The 22,044-nt window shown below is 48.9% G+C and overlaps 1 protein-coding gene across 2 annotated transcripts; it reads left to right on the forward strand.

Annotated features, from left to right (window-relative positions):
- The first annotated feature begins 5,940 nt into the window (after nucleotides 1–5,940).
- On the forward strand, nucleotides 5,941–21,752 carry LOC147096226 (uncharacterized). Of its 2 annotated transcripts, none has more exons than XM_085974126.1 (8): nucleotides 5,941–6,117; nucleotides 7,493–7,549; nucleotides 10,827–10,929; nucleotides 11,920–12,115; nucleotides 17,652–17,704; nucleotides 18,643–18,670; nucleotides 20,468–20,528; nucleotides 21,548–21,752. In XM_085974126.1, exons 1-8 carry the CDS (start codon nucleotides 5,986–5,988, stop codon nucleotides 21,644–21,646), a joined length of 729 nt encoding a protein of 242 aa, XP_085830252.1. In that variant the 5' UTR covers nucleotides 5,941–5,985; the 3' UTR covers nucleotides 21,647–21,752. The 2 variants fall into 2 exon arrangements, with proteins under 2 accessions (XP_085830252.1, XP_085830253.1); XM_085974127.1 differs by having other exon boundaries at nucleotides 5,941–6,099.
- The last annotated feature ends 292 nt before the right edge of the window (nucleotides 21,753–22,044 follow it).

Consider the following 22,044-nt stretch of genomic DNA (forward strand, 5'->3'; position numbering starts at 1 on the left):
TGAGATGAGAAGAAATTTCTTCACACAGTTGGTGGTGAATCTTTGGAATTCTCTACCCCAGAGGGCTGTGGAGGCTCAGTCATTGGGTATATTCAAAACAGAAGTCGATAGATTTCTGACTAGTAAAGGCATCAAGGGATATGGCGATAGGGCCGGTGAATGGAGTTGAGGCAGAAGATCAGCCATGATCTCATTGAATGGTGGAGCAGGCTCGAAGGGCCGAATGGCCTACTCCTGCTCCTGCTCCTATTTCTTATGTTCTTAAAAGCGTTCAATGAATTTTAAAGCACAATTTTTTTAATGCCCCTATGATTTTTCGCCTGGGTTGCCTGGCAGCAGTTTCCTGGAGATTAGTGTTTGATTCCTGCAGGTCCAGGGCGATCCGGGAGGGTTGGCGTCCATACTCGGACCAAAGGGTACCAGGCACCTTGAATGGGAGGGAGGAACAGAATGCAACTGGGGAAGGGCCAAAAAAATAGCAGGTAAAAAGAAAAGTCGTTGGAATGATTTTGGAAGCGGTGGGGGTTGGGAGGGGGCTGGAGGCATAGGGATTTTGGGAGGGAGTTACGGATTGCAGAGAAATAAGAAGGATGCCAGTGGTGAGGCAAAGAACAGGGAACAAGGAGGAGATCAGTGTCGGAGTGTGCTGGCAGAGACATAACAACAATAACTTGTGTTTATATAGCGTCTTTAACATAGTAAAACGTCCCAACTGCGCTTTACAGGAGTGTTAAAAGCCAAAAAATTTGACACCGAGCCACATAAGGAGAAATTAGGGCAGGTGACCAAAAGCTTGGTCAAAGAGGTAGGTTTTCAGGAGTATCTTAAAGGAGGTAGCGAGGTGGTGAGGTTTAGGCAGGTAATTCCAGAGCTTAGGGCCCAGGCAACAGAAGGCATGACACCAAAGGTTGAGCGATTAAAATCAGGGATGCTCAAGAGGGCAGAATTAGAGGAACGCAGATATCTCAGGGGGGTTTGTGGGGCTGAAGGAGATTACAGAGATAGGGAGGGGCGAGGCCATGGAGGGATTTAAAAACAAGGATGAGAATTTTGAAATCGAGGCGCTGCTTAACCGGGAGCCAATGGAGGTCAGCGAGCACAGGGGTGATGGGCGAACGGGACTTGGTGCGAGTTAGGACACGGGCAGCAGAGGTTTGGATGATCTCAAGTTTACGTAGGGTGGAATGTGGGAGGCCAGCCAAGAGTGCGTTGGATTAGTTGAGTCTAGAGGCATGGATGAAGGCATAGTCTGAAGGAGGTCTGACAGATACCGGGGGAAGGCTGTGGAGACATTCGAAGGTGAGGATATGAACACAGAGGCACGAAGTGACACCAGAGCTTAGTTAAAAACAGGGTGATGGAAATTCAGGGATTTTCGGGGATGAAGACGGTAGTAGCGGTGTCCTGAGTTCATTGCAGTTATTGAAGGGTAGAAGTGGGGAGACTGGCTAGAAGAGCATTGAATAAGTCAAGCTCTGGGGTAATAAGGGCATGGAGTAGAGTCTCGGCAATGTTGGGGGAAAGGTTGGAATGGAGGTGGGCGATGTTTCGGAGGTGGAATAAGGCAGCCTTGGCGATGGAATGGACGTGAGAGAGAAAGCACAGGTCAGAATCAAGTAGTACGCCAAAGTCCCTGCATAACCGGAGGTGGCAATTGGTGAGACCGATGGATGTAAGATGACGGGCACATAAGGGAGACAGAAAATAAAAGTTCTGCTGATTTTGAGCTGGAGGAAATTTTGATTCATCCAGGAATTGGTGTCGGACGGGCAGTTGGGAATCAAGCTGCAAGATGAAGTCCACGTATCTGGAACATGATCCTGTTCAATCAGGTTACGTCACCAGGGGGTAATAATCGAACAGTGAAGAGGAGGGAACCAAGGCGGAGCCCTGGAGTGCACCAGTGGTGACCACGAGATGAAGGGAATTGGAAGGAATGCAGTGCCATCGTTGGGCCAAGGACGTAGGGCGGATCAGTGCCACCAAAAAAGTGGGCTGTCAAGGAGAGGGCGATAGAATAACCAACATGTCAAAGGTAGCAGCGAAGTTAAAGAAAAGCAACGAGGGACAGACAGCCATAGCTACAGTCACAGGCGATGGCCTCAGATACCCTTTCATTCCTGGAGGCTCCAGGACAACCCCGAGATGTCATCAAAGCCCGACCTGCTTAATTAAAGAAGGACCCAGTGGGTGTCCTTGCTGCCTGCAATTCAAAGTTTCAGTCGGCTAGATCGGGTGGGGGGCGAGACAGTAATGGGAAAATTCCCCCGTTCTATTTCGCCAGCCTCCCCCTGCCCGGTTTCTGTGGGCGGGAGTTACAAATTGCCCCTTCTCACTTGTTAGTTGAGCTGTTGTGTAACAAAGAGACGAGGTTATTTATTTTAAGTGAACCCTATTAGAGAATTCAGGAGAAACTTCTTTACCCAGAGAGTGGTGAGAGTGTGGAACTCGCTACCACAGGGAGTGGTTGAAGCGAATAGTATAGATGCATTTAAGGGGAGGCTAGACAAGCGCATGAGGGGGAAGGGAATAGAGGGTTATGCTGATGGAGTTAGATGAGGAAAGATGGGAGGAGGGTCGTGTGGAGCATAAACGCCGGCATGGACTGGTTGGGCCGAATGGCCTGTTTCTATGCCGTATATCCTACGTAATCCTACTTCAACCCACTCGATACAGGAAAAAAAGAAGCAAATAACAGACTGTAGAAAATGTTCAATTTTGTCATATCAGAGGGTTTTAGTTTCTCAGGTGGGGGATTAGGGGGGATTATTCGATTCTCTGTAAAAGTTTTTGAAAATATGTTTTTACCAAAAAATGCACTGGGGGGCAGGGGGCTTTCCTCCAAATATTTTGAGTCATAACTGATTGAAACTTTTATCATGGCCAGATGTGTAGCTGATCTCTGGGGGTGCAGCGCATCTATTGATGAAAGTGGAACATTCATAAAGGACAACATGGGGACTTCCATTACACGCGCACGCAGATAATAGCCATGGGTTATCACTATTGTTTCACCAACCGCGTATCAGCGAGTGTGTGAAATCTCTCTGCATCGCTCTTCCTCCTGCCACCGTGGCACTCTCATCTTGCCATCGCACCCCTTAACCCTCTCTCGCAACTCCTCCACCTTCAAATGCCTCCTCCAAACCTACCCCTTCGGCCGCGATCCTCTCCCATTAATCACCATCTGTCTTTGCCTGCATGATAGAACGTTTAAAAAAAAACTATGTTAAAGGCGGTATTGTGGCGGAGCCACCAAAGGACTCAGAGCGGTTGTACATAATTCCTTTAACAGCAATGTAGTTACTGTCTGTGCCTGTACCTTTAATTACACTGTTTGACTGTACAATGTCTAGTTACCTTTACAGCACGGTTTCAACGTGATGACGTCATGCCGTTAGTCATGTGATTCCCCAATGGCGGGAAGAACGTGATGACGTCATGACGTCAGTCTTCTGACCAGAGGATCAGTCCTCGTGGAGCCCTCAAGGAGAGTAGACCTGTTATTGATGTGTTCTAGCAGTTTCCAGTTTAAACTCGTTTGGTTTCATTAAAGTTCATTATTTTAATTGCCTGAGTCGAACTCAGTCTTTTTGATAGGAACCTCCGTTCCTACAGTATCTCAATTCTAGACGCAAGGTGTTCCTCTGAATTGTGAAAGAGATTGAAAGTAATAGGGATACGTATAAACACAGGCAACGTGGATCGCTTTGGGTATGTTCCCGTTTAGAACCTTGGGAATGTTAGCCTTGATTTTGCCGGGACAGAGTGGGAATTCAGGAGAGCTGTGTCTGCCGAATTTCCGCCTGTTGTCATGAAGCCCATGGCACTGTTTGGATGAAGAACAAGGAAGTTCTCTCTTTGAACACAAAGTGAATTGAGAATAAAAACCTAATCGCTCGGTCTGACGTTGTTCATTGTATTGCACAAGGAGCAGGGTACCACGCCTGTGCTCGCTGACCTACATTGGCTCCCAGTCCAGCAACGCCTCAATTTTAAAATTCTCATCCATGTTTTCAAATCCCTCCAATGGTCTTGCCCCCCTCCCTATCTCTGTAACCTCCTCCTACAGCCCTTCAACCCTCCGAGATCGCTGCGCTGCTCCAATTCTGGCCTCTTGAGCATCCCCGATTTTAATCACTATACCATTGGCGGCCGTGCCTTCAGCTGTTTGATAATCGCTCCTGTGAAGCCCCTTGGGGAGTTTTACTGAGTTAAAGGCGCTTATATAAATGCAAGTTGCTGCGCTGTAGGAAACGCAGCAGCTAATTTGCGCACAGCAAAATCCCACAAACCGCAATGTGATAATGAACCAGATAACCTGTTCGGTGCTGATGTTGATTGAGGGATCAGTATTGTCCCCGGGAGGGGTTTCCTGTACAGGCTGCTCCTGCACACTCTCCACTTTGCCATCTTCATCTGGCGTCCGGACACGCCTTGGCGTGCCATCTTGCCGTCCGGCGGAGGCAGAGGTCCCCAATGGGGGGCTCTCTATGCGAGAGTCCTCCCTTTATCTATTGGGGACTTGGCCTGGAGGGTGTTGCACAGAGCAGTCCCGTGCAATAAGATTTTAGGTAGGTTCACGGACTTCCAGGATGCTTGCTATTTTTGCGGCCTAGAAGAGTCCGTGTTTCACGTATATATGGAGTGTGAGAGGTTGCAGCCCCTCTTTCATTACTTGAAGGGGCTGCTCCTCGATTTTTGGCTGCACTTCAGTCGCACGCTCCTGATCTACGGCCACCCGGTGCGGAGGGGAGAGGGCGGGTCGGAGGACCTCCTCGTGGGACTGCTCATGGGCCTGGCCAAAGTGGCCATTAATAGGTCCAGGCAGCGGGCGGTCGAGGGGGTCGTTTGGCCCGATTGCCTGCCTATCTTCCGCGGCTATGTTCATGCCCGGGTGGCCCTGGACATGGAGCACGCGGTGTCCGCCAGCAGGCTCGAGGCCTTCCGTGACCGGTGGGCGCCGTGGGGACTGGAATGCATCATCACCCCGGCCAACACAATTTTAATTTGATTTGTTAGGTTTTATTTAAAGTCTTATTGATTTACAGTCAATTTGTTTAATCCAAAGGTTAAAAAGCTGATTTGGGTCATCAAAAAGAAGCAGTTTTTTTTAAACACATCATTGTGTATATAAAGGATAAGATTATTGGCCATTAATAATAAGAGGTCCCCAAGTTTTATTATTAGCACTTGTTACAAATCTTCAGGGCAGGTCTCTCTCAGAGTTGACAACCTTCTCCAGTGTCAGCTGTGGCTCAGTTGGTAACACTCTCACATTTGAGTTATGAAGGTTGTGGGTTCAAGTCTTGTTCCAGGGACTTTGAACACAGACGTTTCAGACTGACACTGTTGGGGAGTGCTGCACTGTTCAGAGAGTGCTGTTGTTCAGGTGAGATGTTAAACTGAGGCTCTCTCAGGTGGGATATATAAGATCCCTTGGCCAACCATTTGGAAGAACTAGGGGAGTTCCCGCGTGCCAAATAGTCAGCTGGGGGATCTTGTACATCCCACCTGAGAGAGCAGACAGGGCCTCGGTTTAACGTCTCATCTGAACGACGGCACTCTCTGACAGTGCAGCACTCCCTCAGTACTGCACTGAGAGTGTCAGTCTAAAACTTTTGTGTTCAAAGTCCCTAGAATGAAACTTGAACCCACAACCACAAATGAGAGAGTTTTACCAACTGAGCCATAGCCGATACTGGAGAAAGCTATCCACTCTGAGAGAGAGCTGTCCTGAAAATCTGTAACAGGTGCCAATAATAAAGCTTGGGGGCCTCTTATTATTAATGGCCAATAATCTTATCCTTTGATGTGTTAAAAAAACTGAGGGAAGAAAGTGTAAACTGATTCGGCAATGATGGCAACTCGTTAATGGTGATTGCAGCAGTGGGGGGGTTGGTCCAAATTGACTTCCTCCTCAGCTGTTCCCAATAAATACTGGTCTGAGGAAGAGGTGGGGGGGAAAGGTCATAGCTGGGCAAGATGGAGGATAGTGTGAGTTTAGGAGTGATGACATCGCCAACAGGGCTAGTTCAGCTGAAGCGAAAGCAGCTGCAAAAACTTTGTAAAAAGCTGGGCTTAAAGGCCAACGGCAAGGTGAGTGGGCAGAACAAGGTGGGTGAGAAGCAAGAGCTTGCATTTAAATAGTGCCTTTCAACACCTCAGGATGTCACAAAATGCTTCACAGGCAATGAAGTACTTCTGAAATGTAGTTACTGTTGTAATGTTTGTGTTTTTTTTTTTAAAAGCACCCAATTTGTGCATGGCAAATCCCACAAACAGCCATGTGATATTTTATAATTGGGGTACACTTGCATTGTGGTTGTTGCTGAGCTAATTCAGAGGTCTGGAGCTATGAGTTCAAATCTCACCACGGCAGCTGGGGAATTTAAAATTCAGTTAATTAAATAAATCTGTAATAAAAAGCTAGTATCTGTGATGGTGACCATGGAACTACTGGGTTGTTGTAAAAAATCCATTTGGTTCACTAATTTCCTTTTTTGGGAAGGAAATCTGCTGTCCTTGCCTGGTCTGGGCCTATGTGACTCCAGACCCACAGCAATGTGGTTGACTCTTAACTGGCCTCTGAAATGGCCTAGTAAGGCACTGTTGTACCAAACTGCTGCAAAGAAGTTCAAGGTGGTGGCTCACCACCACCTCCTTGAGGGCTATTGGTGATGGGCAATAAATGCTGGCCTTGCCAGCAATGCCCACACCCAAAGAATTTATAAAAAAATAAAAAAAAATAAAAAATTGGTAATTTGGTAAACAGGACTGGACAAACTAGATGCAGGAAGGATGTTCCCCATGGTGGGGGAGTCTAGAACCAGGGGTCACAGTCTAAGGATAAGGGGTAAGCCATTTAGGACAGAGATGAGGAGGACTTTCTTCATCCAGAGAGTGGTGAACCTGTGGAATTCTCTACCACAGAAGGCAGTGGAGGCCAATTCATTAAATATATTCAAGAAGGAGTTAGATATATTTCTTAAGGCTAAAGGGATATGGGGAGAAAGCAGGGACAGGGTACTGAATTTGGATGATCAGCCATGATTGCATTGAATGGTGGAGCAGGCTCGAGGGGCCGAATGGCCTACTCCTGCTCCTATCTTCTGTTTCTATGTTGGTTGAAGGATAAATATTTGCCAGCACACTGGTGATCTCTTGCATCTACTTGAGAGGGCTGATGGTTCCTCTGCTTAATGTTTCACTTGAAAGGCAGTGCCTCTGACAGTGCAGTGCTCCCTCGGTACTGCACTGGGTGTGCCAGCCTGGAGTCTGTGCTCCAGGCTATGGAGTGAGATTTGAACTCCTGACCTTCTGACTGAGTTGACGTGCATTGTCTCCTTTGACCTGAGGCCTCTGGGATGTCTGTTCTGAAGAGCACTCTGATGAAGTTGTTTGCCTTTGTTAGTGATTTAATGTGGTGAAGATTAATCACTTTTTTAAAAAGTCTGTTTAGTCTAGAACTGAAGTGTGTTTTCATTCCCAGAATGTCGATCTGATTTCACGGCTATCTGAGCACATCCAGGGAACCACAGCCGATGAGGTAAATACCTATGACCTGTTCACAAGGCTGGGAAATCTCCCCTGCTAGTCAGCAAGCAATGCCGTGGGATGTTTTGCATCCACCTGAGCCGTGGCAGATGGGGTCCTCAGTTTAATGCCTGATCTGAAAGGTGGCACCTCCAACAGTGCCGCACTCCCTCAGTACTGCTTTGGGAGTGCCCGGCCTAGATAACTTGCTTGTGTTGGAGTGAGGCTTGAACCTTTGGGCTTGGGTGCAAGTGATGCAAAATTGGCTTAAAGGGTTATAAAAGTAAACCCAGGTGTTTTCTGCTGGGATTTTATGCCAACTAGTGACCTGCTCTGGCTGCTGCCCTGGAAACTTTGATGTAGATAAGTCAGTATGTGTAACACTTGGTACAAAAGCAAAATATTACAGATACTGGAAATCTGAAGGGGGGAAACAAAAATACCAGGCTGTGTCTGTGGAGAGAGAAACAGTTAAGGTTCTGGGTTGCTGACTGTACATCTAACTTATACCCAGGTTTGATGAAACCGGTTTTTAAGCAAGTAGAAAAGTGGGAGGAAAGGACAAGGGGAAGGTCTGTGCTAGGGGAGATTAAATGACAAAAAAGGGATAAGGGGGAAAAGGAGATAGTAACGGAACAAGAGATGGGTCGAGAGGTGTAAATGACAACAGCAGAACCATGACAACACCTATCTGGGGGGGAGGAGGAGAGGAGCATTGGTTATGATCACTGGCAACACGCTCATGCCTCATTTTACTGTGCTACATTTAACCAGTGCAGATCCTACAACAGTATGTATAGGATGCCCCACCTGCAGGCTGTAACATGCCCAGTGATGCATGTTGCTTCAGTCTAGACTGTTGTCTCCTTGTGTTCTTGTACTATATATATATATTACAGACACTGTAGTTCATTTTAGTTAGTGCTTTTACTCAGCTGTATTTTTGCTTTGTTACAGTGCTGCTGCATGGTGCGGAGTGACACAAGATGTCCGACACTGTGCACTGCCCGTACAGTGTGCCACATAGCAATATAACTACACCATACCAAAGTAGTTCCATTTAACGATGTGATACATGACAATGTAACAGACTATGTCTGAATTCCATTCCTCGTAGGGGTCAAACCCAGGCAGTAAAGTTCAGCATTTTGAAGGGACTGCTCCCTCTGCGACGCCCTGGTCCACTCCTAAATCGCCCCTTTCTCTACCCCGCCCCTTCCCACATCACCTTCCCGTGCAAGCGCAGGAGATGCAATACCTGCCTTTTTACCACCTCCCTTCCCACTGTCCAGGGCCCCAAATACTCCTTCCAGGTGAAACAGCGATTTACTTGTACTTCCTGCAATCTAGTATACTGCTGCTCACGATGTGGTCTCCTCTACATTGGGGAGACCAAATGCAGATTGGGTGACCGCTTTGCGGAACACTTCCGTTCAGTCCGTCAGGGTGACCCCCGAGCTGCCGATCGCCTGTCACTTTAATTCTCTGCTCCACTCCCACTGATCTCGCCATCCTCGGCCTCTGACACTGTTACCATGAAGCTCAACATCAGCCCAAGGGACAGCACCTCGTCTTTTGATTAGGCACTTTACAGCCTTCTGGACTTATAATCTGAAATTGTTGAACTCAATGATAACTTCTGCCCCTATATTTTTTCACATGGTAGCCATTGATCATCCTGCCATTTACACTTCCAGACTTTTTTTTTTTGTTCTTAACTTGTCCCATTACCATCTGCTTTTGCCTTGCACCATCCTCCCTTTTTTGTCTTTTAATCTCTCCTGCCTTCCATCCTATCACAGACCTTCCCTTTTGTTCTTTCCTCCTTTCCCTGCTCCTACACTTGCTCAAAAACCTGTTGCATTTCTAACTTTTTTTTCCAGTTTTGATGAAAGGTCATCAACCTGAAACGTTAACTGTTTCTCTCCACAGATGCTGCCTGATCTGCGTATTTCCAGCATTTTGTTTTTATTTCAGATTTCCAGCAGCTGCAGTATTTTGTTTCTGTCTGCAGGTTCAGTATCGGTTGGTGGCACCTCATGGGCATAAGGTGTGGGTGATCAGTGCTTCTGCCTGTGGGGCACTTGGGATAGTCGTGTGCTCCAGTAGACCTTGTCTGGCGCACGCTGGCTTACGGGGAATGTGAGCTGCTGGATGGATTGTACTGGGATATCTAGTCTTCCTGAAGGTCCAGCTGGCTGGGAGACATTCCCTTGTTAAATTGTGATCTTGTTTAGCCCCCTTGATGCCCAAGCCTGATCTTCAGGTTATCTACAGCAATGCTCCAGATAATTTGGCTTCGTGTTCCTGTATCACACATTAACCTTTAAGCAGGACAGCAGCCTCCTCTCATTGGACTAGAGGTGGCAACTTTTCTCTTGCTTAGACTCTTGCTCAACTAAACTCCTAATGTGGCTCTGTTCTAAAGCTCTCCAGGCTCTGTTCTAAAGCTCCCCAGTGACTCCAGGCTCTATTCTAAAGCTCCCCAGTGACTCCAGGCTCCGTTCTAAAGCTTCCCAGTGACTCCAGACTGAGTGAGTTTCGGGGGGGGGGGGGGGGTGGAATTGGGTTGGCTTGCGCCTCTTGTTGGCACCCCTGGGGGGTGCAAATCCCCTAGGCGCTTGGGCACGGCACCGCTAACACCTCCTGTGAAATTTAGTGGTGGAGGTAGCCAGTAGCACCCCGCAGTGCTGCGATGATGTCATTGCCGTGCTCGGCGTCCCGCTCACACCCCGGCCACAAACTTCCCTTGCAACCCCTGACCTATTGCCGGACGATGTCTGACAGGATCGTTTTTTTTGCGGTGGCGCTACTTAAAGGGCAGGTGTTGGCTGGCCATGTTCTTGTGGCCAGATCTCTGCTCACTGGGGGCTGGTGCTTGGGCTGACTTTTTTTGTAAGATCTCTATGGGCAGCATGGCCTTCAATATAAGCTGAAGTAAATAATGTGTGAGTTACTGGAGAGTGCCTGCCTGGTGTCCAGTCAGTCTTGAGGGTGACTGGTTGGCATCGACTACTCTGGAAGATGCACTGGGTCATCAGCAGCTGGCTCTCCAAGCCCATGGACATCTTGGCAATCTGCTGACACTGGGCCTCTTTCAGATCTGAGCTAGTAACCTCTGTTAAGCCCTCTTTCTATGGTGTTAGCTGACCCATGTCTGGGAAAATTTACAATGGTACCAGTAGAAGTGCCAAGGCCTCTGCTAATGGGCCACACTCCCAATGAAATATCTGCCCTCTCCTGGCTCACATCCAAATGCTGACTTGTTTTCTTGTCTTCCCTCCCTCCAGACCATCTCCTATTCTCTTCCTCCTCTTGTGTTGAAGGAAGCAGCCAGTCCTCCAAGGATGGGAGCTTCACCTGCCCTGGGTGAGGAGCAGCTTGAGACTGAAGGTGAGCCTCCCACCCCCCACCCCATAGTGTGCTCCTGGGCAAGGCTGGTGGGGGGGTTTGCATCAGACTAGACTCTGGGTGAAATAACAGAAAATGCTGGAAAAACTCAGCAGGGCAGGTAACATCTGTGAAGAGAGAAATGGAGTCAACGTTTCAGGTCGAAACCCTTCGTCAGGACTGAAAAACACAGGAAATGAAACCGATTAAAAGGCCAATTTGGTGGCTGGGAAATGGGGATGAAAGAACAAGAGAAGTGAAGAGACATTGAGAGATAATCAAAACGCGACGTGATGGTGATAGGACTAGTGGAGACAAAAGACAGCTCTAGATTAGGTGTGAAATGCACTGGCAGAATGAGACAGCTGCCATGTGGGAGAGAAAGGGGGAAGGGCAGAAAACAAAGCTGTGGATAAAAAATATATATAACAATGTAATAGGGGCTGAGGTTATGATCTGAAATTGTTGAACTCTATATTGAGTCTGGAAGGTTGTAAAGTGCCTAATCGGAAGATGAGGTGCTGTTCCTCGAGCCTACCCTGGGTTTCTGTGGAACAATGCAAGAGCCCGAGTACGGTGAGTTCTGAGTGGGAATGGGGCAGTGAATTAAAATGGCAGGCGACCGGAAGCTCGGGGTCACCCTTACGGACTGAACGGAGGTGTTCTGCAAAGCGGTCACCCATGTAGAGGCGACCACATCCTGATTCGGGGTGAAATTGGTCTGTACCAGTCGTGCCAAATGGGCTGGTAGGGAACTGGTGGCTCTCTAACACTGCGATCCATCCAGTTGCAATTCCAAGCTGGCCCATTGCTCTTTAAAGTGTCTGGGAGGGAATAATAATCTGGTCAATGGACGGTGCTGCTCTCTAACTCCTAGAGGGTGCTGGACATTAAGTTGCATTGCATGCAGGGGTTTAAGAATGGGCATCTTGTTCTTGTGCAGCCACTGAACCCTACCCCCACCTACCTCTCCCCCCTCTTCTGTCCCATCAGGTGACTCCGGGTGGTGTGTCGTGCATGGGGTGGAGATTGCCGGCCGCGCCCAAGTCTGGAGCAGCTTGATTCCAAAGAGCGGTAAATTTGTGGTTGCGGACGGGGATGCCCTTGTGCCGTTGCACTTGACCCCAGCGGCAGTGGACACTCCGCCCTACCTGGAGGACAACAGGATCTGTGAGGAATGCTTAAAATTGTAAGGCAGCCTTTTGTTTTAGTTTCTTTCCCGTTAATGGGAACAAATATAGTAGTTGATTTTTGGTTTGGATTTCAGCAGCTTGAGGGTCTGACCGATGTTGGTGGGTAGATTGGCGAGGTCAGCAATGGCTGGCCGGTGCTGCTGTTATTAGATTACATGCCCACAAACACTGAGCGCAAGTGTGCAGGCATAGGTGTATCCAGTAGAATAGCCATAGTAAGCTTTTAAAAATGTATATCCAGCTATTACTACTCATTCTGCAATGGCTATACAAGATCAAGCCTGAAGCAATGGACACATTACCTTGTTAACCTACCTTGTTAACCATCCATGAGAAGAGACAAGAAATAGTTAAGTCAGATTGAAGGGAGACAATAGTATATTGGTAGGCTTGTTATGGATGGACTAGGAAGAGTTGGGAACAGTAGGTGATAACTGACACCCAGTTTCTCATTCGTGAGTACTGAGTTATAATGTTAATATTGGTAAATCTCTTATACGCCAACAACTTGCATTTATATAGCCCCCTTAACATCGTGAAATGTCCCAAGGTCAAATCTGAGCTACATGAGATATTGGGACAAGTAATCAAACTTGGTCACCGGTAGGTTTTAAAGGAACATCTTAAAGGAGGGGAGAGCTTGGGGCCCAGACGGCTGGAGGCACGGCCACCAATAGTGGAGCAGTGGAAATCGGGGATGCCCAAGAGGCCAGAATTGGAGGAATGCAGAGATCCAAGGGTTGGAGGGCCTTGGCGATGGAGGGGGATCAGGAGGACATTGGAGATGGAGGGGGGCAGGAGGGCCTTGGAGATAGAAACATGGAAACATCAAAGATAGGAGTAGGCTGTTTGGCCCCTCAAGCCTGCTCCGCCATTCAATGAGATCATGGCTGATCTCATTGGGTCAGGAGGGCCTTGAGATGGAGGGGGGCAGGATACACTGCATGTTTTTATCTCATTGACTGGTTAATACTCCATTAAAGCAAGTCATTTCAAGGCTTTCTAGTCCTCTCTCTTGTATTAAAGGTAACAGATATATGACAATACCTCAACTCTATTGCCATTGTGTGGAGGTAATATCCTATATAAACACAACACTACCACAGTAGTGCATGTTGTGGTGATCCTAATGCTAGGATAGAATTTGAGGCCTCTGTGCCTCAATAATTCCGAGACTCTAAGGTAGCAGAACAAAACAAGGCTTTTATTAACTTAGAACGAAACACGTAAGCGAGAGAGATGTCGTCCTTCTGGAGACTGGGGCTAGACTGAAGCTAGCTTACAAACAGGGCCAGGTATGGGCAGAGCCCTACACACCGCACATTCCAGTATACAATACAGCACATTCCAGTACACAATACAATGAGGTCTGGGGGAAGGGAAATGACACTGAAACCGATCTCAGTCACAGGCAGTGATGAATGGAAATATTTCATCACATTCACCCCTTCTATAGATTTAGTCTGTTCGGGGGTTTGATAGTCCTCTGCGACCGACGTGGCTGTTGCGGTGCCGCGGGTGTCGGCTGGGTGTCCCCGGTAGCCTCCTGGGTCTCTGCCGGGGGTGCCGCCAGGGTTGTTGAAGGGGTAGTTGGTGGGGGTGCCGTTGGTCGGTGTTCTTCCGGGGGTGATGAAAGAGTAGTGGGTGGGTAAGAGTTGCTGTGATCGTCGTTGCCGCTATTGCCGTGGTTGTTGTCGATGCCGGCTGGGGCGACTTCTTTTATGGACACGGTGTCCTCCCTTCCGTCGGCGTGCCGGACATATGCGTATTGGGGGTTGGCGTGGAGTAGGTGTACTGGCTCCACGAGAGGGTCCGTCTTGTGGCCCCTCACATGCCTTCGCACGAGTACCGGACCTGGGGTGGAGAGCCATGACGGCATGGATACGCCGGAGGTGGATTTCCGGGGAAAGACAAACATTCGTTCATGAGGCATGGTATTAGTGGCCGTACACAATAGTGACCGTATCGAATGGAGCACATCCGAGGACTTCCTGCCAGCGGGAGATAGGGAGGCCCTTGGTCCTTAGAGCTAGAGTGACTGCTTTCCATACTGTCCCGTTCTCTCGCTCCACTTGGCCATTACCCCGGGGGTTGTAGCTGGTGGTACGGCTCGTGGCGATCCCCCTGGACAGCATGTACTGGCGTAGCTCTTCACTCATGAAGGACGCCCCCCCCCTATCCGTATGGATGTAGCTCGGCATACCGAACAGGCAGAACAGGCTGTTGAGGCATTTAATGACCGTGGCTCTGGGCAGGGGAAGGCGAATGGGAACCGGGAGTATTCGTCCACAATGTTCAGGAAGTAAACATTGCGGTCGACGGACGGGAGGGGGCCCTTGAAATCTAAGCTGAGCCGCTCAAAGGGCCGTGTAGCTTTGATTAAGTGGGCTCTATCTGGGTGGTAGAACCGAGGCTTGCACTCAGCGCAAGTGCGGCAGTTCCTGGTCAGGGACCGAACTTCCTCAATCGAGTAGGGTAAGTTACGGGACTTTATGAAGTGGAACAGCCGCGTGACCCCTGGGTGGCAGAGGTCGTTGTGGAGGGTCTGTAGCCGATCCCCGGTGGCGCTGGCACACATCCCTCGTGAGAGGGCGTTAAGGGCCCCTGGCCGGTAAATGATGTCGTACTCGAAGGTGGAGAGCTCGATCCGCCACCTAAGAATCTTATCATTTTTAATCTTCCCCCTCTGTTTATTATTGAACATAAACGCTACCGACCGCTGGTCGGTAAGTAGGGTGAAGCATTTGCCAGCTAGGTAGTGGCGCCAGTGGCGCACTGCCTCCACGATGGCTTGGGCCTCCTTTTCCACGGAGGAGTGTCTGATCTCGGGCTCTTGGAGGGTCCTCGAGGAAAGTTACCGGCTGCCCCGCCTGGTTGAGGGTGGCCGCCAAGGCGAAGTCAGACGCATCACTTTCCACTTGAAATGGAGTGTTCTCCTCCACTGCCTGTAGCGTGGCCCGCTCAATATCCTGCTTAATGCTTTTGAAGGCGGCGTGGACCTCAGCAGAGAGCGGGAAAGAGGATGCTTTCAAGAGGGGGCGGGCTTTGTCGGAGTAGTTGGGGACCCATTGGGAATAATAAGAAAATAACCCCAGGCATCTTTTCAGGGCTTTGGGAGTGTTGGGCAGGGGCAGCTCCCGTAGGGGGCGCAATCGGTCGGGGTCTGGTCCGATTTCCCCATTCTCCACCACGCTGCCTAGTATGCAGAGGCGCGTGGTGTTGTAAACGCACTTGTCCTCGTTGTAGGTGAGGTTGAGTTTTTGTGCGGTTTTCAGGAACCTCTCGAGGTTCGAGTCGTGATCCTGCTGGTTGTGACCGCAGATGGTGACGTTGTCGAGGTAGGGGAAGGTTGCCTGCAAGTGGTGGTCATCGACCATGCGGTCCATCGCCCTCTGGAAGACCGAGACCCCATTCGTCACCCCAAAGGGGACTCTGAGGAATTGGTAGAGGCGTCCGTTCACCTTGAAGGCGGTGTACGGGCGGTCCTCTGGTCTGATAGGGAGCTGGTGGAGAACACCCGGTATTGGGCAATTTGGTTCACCATTTCTGATATGCGGGTAGGCGTCTAGTAGGGTGTACCTGTTGATCGTTTGACTATAGTCGATCACCATCCGTTTCTTCTTGCTACCCCTTACCACTACCACTTGGGCGCGCCACGGGCTGTTGCTGCGTTCAATAATGCGCTCTTTCAGGAGCCTGTCTACCTCGGTCGCGATAAACAGCCTGTCCTCCCAGCTGTACCTCCTGCTTTTGGTCACTATTGGCCGGCAGTTAGGGGTAAGGTTCGCGAATAGCGAAGGCGGCTTTACCTTCAGGGTAGCCAGACCGCACACTGAGGGGCGGCTGGGACCCACTGTACTTGAGCGTGATGCTTTGGTGGTTGCACTGGAAATCCAGGCCCAAGATCACGCTCGCACATAGGTTCTTCATGATTAATACTTTAAAATTATCATATACAGTTCCGTTAACGCACAATTGTACCGTGCAGTAACCCAGAATGGTCGATGTCTGGGTTTTGTCAGCCATAGAGATGGTACCCTGAGTAGGGACCACCTTTAGGGAGAGTTGTTGTGCCAGTTCTGGGTGGATAAAGCTCTCCGTGCTTCCACTGTCAATTAAGCATTTAACCCGGCACCCGTTTACCTCGATGTCCACCATTGATCTGGATAGCGGGTGCGGCCTGGTCTGGTCCACTGACCGATGCCACTGTAGGGCTCTGATCGATACAAGATGGCGGACCCCACGAGGTTGGGCAAGATGGCGTCCAAGATGGCCGCTCCCACGGCACACACGCGGCGGTGGCGGGTTTTCCGGCGGTTGGTTTTCCGGCGGGGTTCCCTCTGCACACCTTCCCGAAGTGCCCCTTCTTACCGCACTTAAAGCAAGTGGTGCCTTTTGCCGGGCACAGGTTTCTGGTGTGTTTTTGGCTGCCCGCAGAAGTAGCAGTTGGGTCCCTGACGCGTCGCGGCTGTCGTAGGGCTTCTGGGGGGAGAGCGGGGCCCAGCCGGTGTCGGGCTGTCGGGCGGGGAAGATGCCTTCCAAGATGGCGGTGCACACGTGGCGGCGTGGACGGCGCGGGCTGAAGAGTAGGCGTCCGAGTTTCTCTGGGCCACATCCAGGGATCGCGCGGTGTCCGAAGCCTGTTTCAGGTCCAACCCCGTTTTTTTCCAGCAGTCTTTGCCGGATGTAAGTGGAGCTGAGGCCTGTGATGAAGGCATCGCGAACAAGCTCGTCAGTGTACACCGCGGCTTTTACATCTCGGCACTTGCAGTCTTTGCCAAGCATTTTCAGGGTGCTTAGGAACTCCTCCACCGATTCCCCAGGTCGCTGTGCGCGGGTGGCGAGCAGGTGCCTAGCATACACCTCATTCGCAGGCTGCTGGTAATGCGCCTTTAAGATGTCGCAGGCGGCCAGGTACGTCTTGGATGAGGGGGTAAACCCGGTGGCTTACCCAATTCCGCAGAATTCCGAGTCTCATCCTTGCAGCGTCCGTAGCGTCTTTGACGGCTGCGGAATTGTCCAGGAAGAATTCCATACACTCAAACCAGTGTCCGAAGCGTGCTGATGCGTCCGGAGCATGTTGATCCAAATCCAAACGTTCGGGTTTCAGGAGTTGATCCATAGTGTTGAAAAAATAAGTTAATAAAATTGATGTGCCTCAATAATTCCGAGACTCTAAGGTAGCAGAACAAAACAAGGCTTTTATTAACTTAGAACGAAACACGTAAGCGAGAGATGTCGTCCTTCTGGAGACTGGGGCTAGACTGAAGCTAGCTTACAAACGGGGCCAGGTATGGGCGGAGCCCTACACACAGCACATTCCAGTACACAATACAATGAGGTCTGGGGGAAGGGAAATGACACTGAAACCGATCTCGGTCACAGGCAGTGATGAATGGAAATATTTCATAGCCTCCATGCCCCTTTGGTGCCCTTCAGATCAATGAAGATGTCATTGGAGTTTTTTAATGATCAGTTTGGTACTAAACGACTTCTGTCTCCAGTTGCTTTAACTTTTATTTTTCCCTCTAGAAATCGAATAAAGGACTCCATAGTACAGATTACCCCTTCCAGACGACAATCAGGTATTGCACTCTTGGATCTTCAGGGGGGTGGGGGGAGAAAGCCCTGCTTCATCATAAAATGAGACGCATGTAACCGGGGACCCCGCTGGCCCTGCATTGGTGAATGTCTTGGGTTTTGCAGTGTAGTAGGTTCATTCTTCACATTCAACCTTGCTGATCCACTTGTGTTTTACCACATGAAAAAGAACTTGCATTTCTATAACACCTTTCACCATGTGCCAAAGCACTTTACAGCCAATGAAGTACTGAAGTGTGGTCACTGTTGTAATGTAGGAAATGCAGCAGCCAATTTGTGCACAGCAAGCTCCCACAAACTGCAATGACCAGAAAATCTGTTTGATGTTGGTTGAGGGATAAATATTCTCCAATGGAGAACTCCTCTGCTCTTATATCATTCCACAGGGCACTATTAGTACAACTTGCTGGCCCACAAATTACCAAATTTATTGAATTCATGTTAAATAATCTCTTGACCTCCATCTAATATACTGACAAAACCTCAGTCCTTAACATCCCCAGGACATCTCAAAGCACTTTACAGCCAATGCAGTATCTTTGAAGTGTAGTCACTGTTGTAATGTAGGAAACTCCGCAGCCAATTTGTGGGCAGCAAGCTCCCACAAACAGCAATGTGATAATGACCAGATCATCTGTTTAGTGAAGTTGATTGAGGGATAAATATTAATGTGCTAATTTTATTCTTTGTAACCGTTTTTACTTGTGATATGAATTCAAAATTAGTTTAGCTTGGACTCTCTGGATCTGCATGACCTGGTGAATCCGATTGATCACTCGCCAATACCCAGTGGGATCCTGTAGTATAATGGGCTAGGAGCTTGGACAGGGGAGTGGGAAGTATCCAACTACTGCTGGGGGCAGCTCTGCAATTGATTATTATGGGCTGTGTTTGGACATTACTGTAATTTTTGTTTTTGCAGGTCCCTCCAACTCTTCATCCAGAAAGAGGTAAACCTGACCTTCCCCTTTACTAACACTTGCTACTGGCTGTATGCTATAGGAGGGAGGGGGTGTGTGGAAGTGATGGAGATGGGTGGTATGGAAGGGTGTGTGGGGGTTGTGGGAGGGAGATGGGGTGAGCGAGACAGGAGGTGAGACAGAGAATGAGGGATGGGGGTCAGACAGGAGGAAGGGTGAGTGACCGGGGTAAGACTGGGGGGTTGGGAAGAGGCAGAGAGATGGTGATGGGGAGTGGGAGGTGCAGTCTGTCAGTAGTTGGACCACATTGCCTTCTGTATCTGTCCCAGAAACCACCTCCTTTTGTCCTTGACCCTTCCAAACTCTCATTTGCCTAGCCTTTGACTTTCCTGTCTCCAGTCTCAATTTCCTCTGCCAGGGCCTCCATCTTTAGTCCCAAGGACCAGATGTCCAACAAGCTTGGTTGCCCACCGTCCGATCTGACCAGGCTGCGTAAAGTGCTACTGGGCCTTGCTCTCCTGCCTAAACAACTCGCTCATCCTAGAGATTACCCGTGGCTCACTTCTGCATGCCCAACTTCCTCCTTGAACCCCTCTCTACAACCTTATGGTGTTCCTGGACATTGTTACTGAAGTACAGACCCTCCCTTCAGTGAATCTATCACTTTTCCTTCCATGCTAAACTCCCAACCCTGTCCTAGGCGCACCCATTAATCACAACATTCTCCAGCTCATTAGCTATGTTTTTAAGTTTTTTTTCTTGATGTGGGTGACCACCAGTAAGCAACTTTTATTGTCCATCCCTAGTTGACTGAAGTGTTCTGAAGTTCAATCTGCTTCATACTGAGGGGCTGTAGTCTTGTGCTGACCAGACTGGGTTGGAGTGTCCTGTTCCTTCCCACATTAGTGAATCACTTTTTGGGTTTTCCCAACAATTTTGACTCTTTGGTAATTTTTCTGGTGCTCACCCACAAAGTCCCAGATTTATTAAGTTCAAACAAGTTGAAATTTATGACCTCTGGGTTGCGAGTCCAGTACCATCAGTGCTATATTACTGTATCTATTGGCACCACTCTTGCTGATCTTGGTTATAACCTGAACATCTGCAGCAATGCCTTCCCCACCCCTGCACTTGTTAGCTCATTCCCCAAAGTCCCATGCTTGGAGAGAAAGCAAGAAATGCACCATCCCTCCTTCCTGCATGAGGAGAGATTGGGTCGGTTGGGCTTGTACTCGCTGGAGTTTAGAAGAATGAGGGGATCTCATTGAAACTTATAAAATTCTGACAGGACTAGACAGACTAGATGCAGGAAGGATGTTCCTGATGGCAAGGGTGTCCAGAACCAGGGGTCACAGTGTAAGAGGTAAGCCAGTTAGGACTGATGTGGAGGAAGTTCTTCACCAGAGTGGTGAACCTGTGGAATTCTCTACCACAGAAGGCAGTTGAGGCCATATTAAATATATTCAAGAAGGAGTTGGATATATTTCTTGAGGCTAAAGGGATATGGGGAGAAAGCAGGGACAGGATACTGAATTTGGATGATTAGCCATGATCTCATTAAATGGCTGAACAGGCTTGAGGGGCTGAATGGCCTCCTCCTATCTTCTATGTTGCCCCTTGGCAATCCTCAGCAGATAGCTGTCCACATGTTCAGATATCTAACTCTGCTACCTTGCATGACCCCTCAACTGCTGTAGTGTGGCTGGTTGGCTGTGGTACATGCTCTGAATGAAGCCCCTACTGAAAATGATTTTTTTTTGTTTTGGAGGGGGAGAAGAGAGGTTGATGCATTTGGTAACTTACCGGCACTTTCATCTGTAATTCCAGATCTGGGCGAGGAGTATTTGGCCGATATTTCCCACGGGAGGATAAAGGCTACGCAACAAAGGTGACTGTTGGAAATAACTTTCTTTTCTACAGCACCTTTCACTATCTTGCTGTTTTACAACCAATGAAGTGCAGTCACTGTTGTAATGTAGGAAATGCAGCAGCCAATTTGCACACAGCAAGCTCCCACAAAAGCAATGTGATGTTGACCGGATAATCTGATCATAATGTCAGTTGAGGGCTAAATTGTGGCCCGTGGGGTTCTTTTACATCCACCAGAGAGGGCAGACAGGGCCTCAGTTTAACCTCACCCGACAGATGGCACCTTGCCAGTGCGGCAATCCCTCAGTACTGCACTGGGAGTGTCTGCCAAGAATTTGTGCTTGCATCTCTGGCGTGGTTGCAGCCATGAAAAGGCAGTTCAGAGCAGCATATTGTCTCCTTGCAGCCAGGGTGAAGGATGTCATGGAATGGGGTGGGTGGGGGGGGGGGGGGTAAACTCCTGGGAAGGATGCACAAGTCCTGGTCCTTGTTTGGGTTGACTGAATGAAGTAGGTAGGTGTATACTTGACTGTGTACAGAGGGAGTTGTGCACTAGCTTAGTCTGTCTCTCGTACCAAGAAGGATTGCTTCACTCACTTCTGGGAGATAAAATGGGGCAATTAACAATCAATATAACCTGAATATGGGGTTGCTGAGTCTCCAGGACTGTCCTAGAATTTCCAGGATACTGCTGTGGAAAACTCAGGAGTAAAATCGTTGGGGTATTGTATGTTCATTTTTTTTTAACTACTTTTGTTATAAAAATATTGGGGTGCAGGGTAAGGAGGGAGAGAGAAATAGCTGTTTGCTTGGATGGTTGGACACTAACATTCTGTAATGTGGACATATTCCTGAGGTTACAGGAGTTGGCAACTGCTACCTGAACCTCATTAGAAAAGGTTAATGCTGCTAGACCTGGACAAGATGAGGCAAAGTCCAAACTAACTGGACAGAAGATATAGTAAACAAACTGAAAGGTGGTGGTAGGTGGGTGGGGTTGGGGCCAAATTTGAAGATGATCCTGTTCTGTATCCACAGGTGGAAAAACTCTTGCTGAAAATTGAGAGCGGGGATGTGACTGTGGACCAAGCCTTTGGATCAGGACAGCAGAAGGTGCAGCATTCACCCAAGTCCTGAGGCCCTGTTGTGGTGGGGGGGGGTTGCAGTTTGTCCCAATTTCTGTTTTTATGTGTCTTTGTTAATTCTCTAATTACAAATAAAAGATGATACTTATTAAAAATGATTCTTGTAAAGTAGTAAGGTCAATTTTGGAATAATGGCCCCAAGTTGAGAGCATGCTCTCCATTGGAATTGTGCCCTGGCTGCAGTGTGTACCATCTACAAGATACACTGCAGCAACTCGCCAAGGCTTCTTCAGCAGCACCTCCCAAACCCGCGACCTCTCCCACCTAGTTTCTTCTTCGGCAGTCCCTCAGAACTGAGGATGACTTGCTTCCACATTTAAACATGAGCTCGGGTGACTGAGTCCAATGTGGGACCTACAGTCTCTGTCACAGGTGGGTGGGGTGCTTGAG

This window comes from Somniosus microcephalus, unplaced genomic scaffold (assembly GCF_052327205.1).
Source record: "Somniosus microcephalus isolate GS21.2 unplaced genomic scaffold, FLI_Smic_1.0 unresolved_chr1, whole genome shotgun sequence".
NCBI lineage: Eukaryota > Metazoa > Chordata > Chondrichthyes > Squaliformes > Somniosidae > Somniosus > Somniosus microcephalus.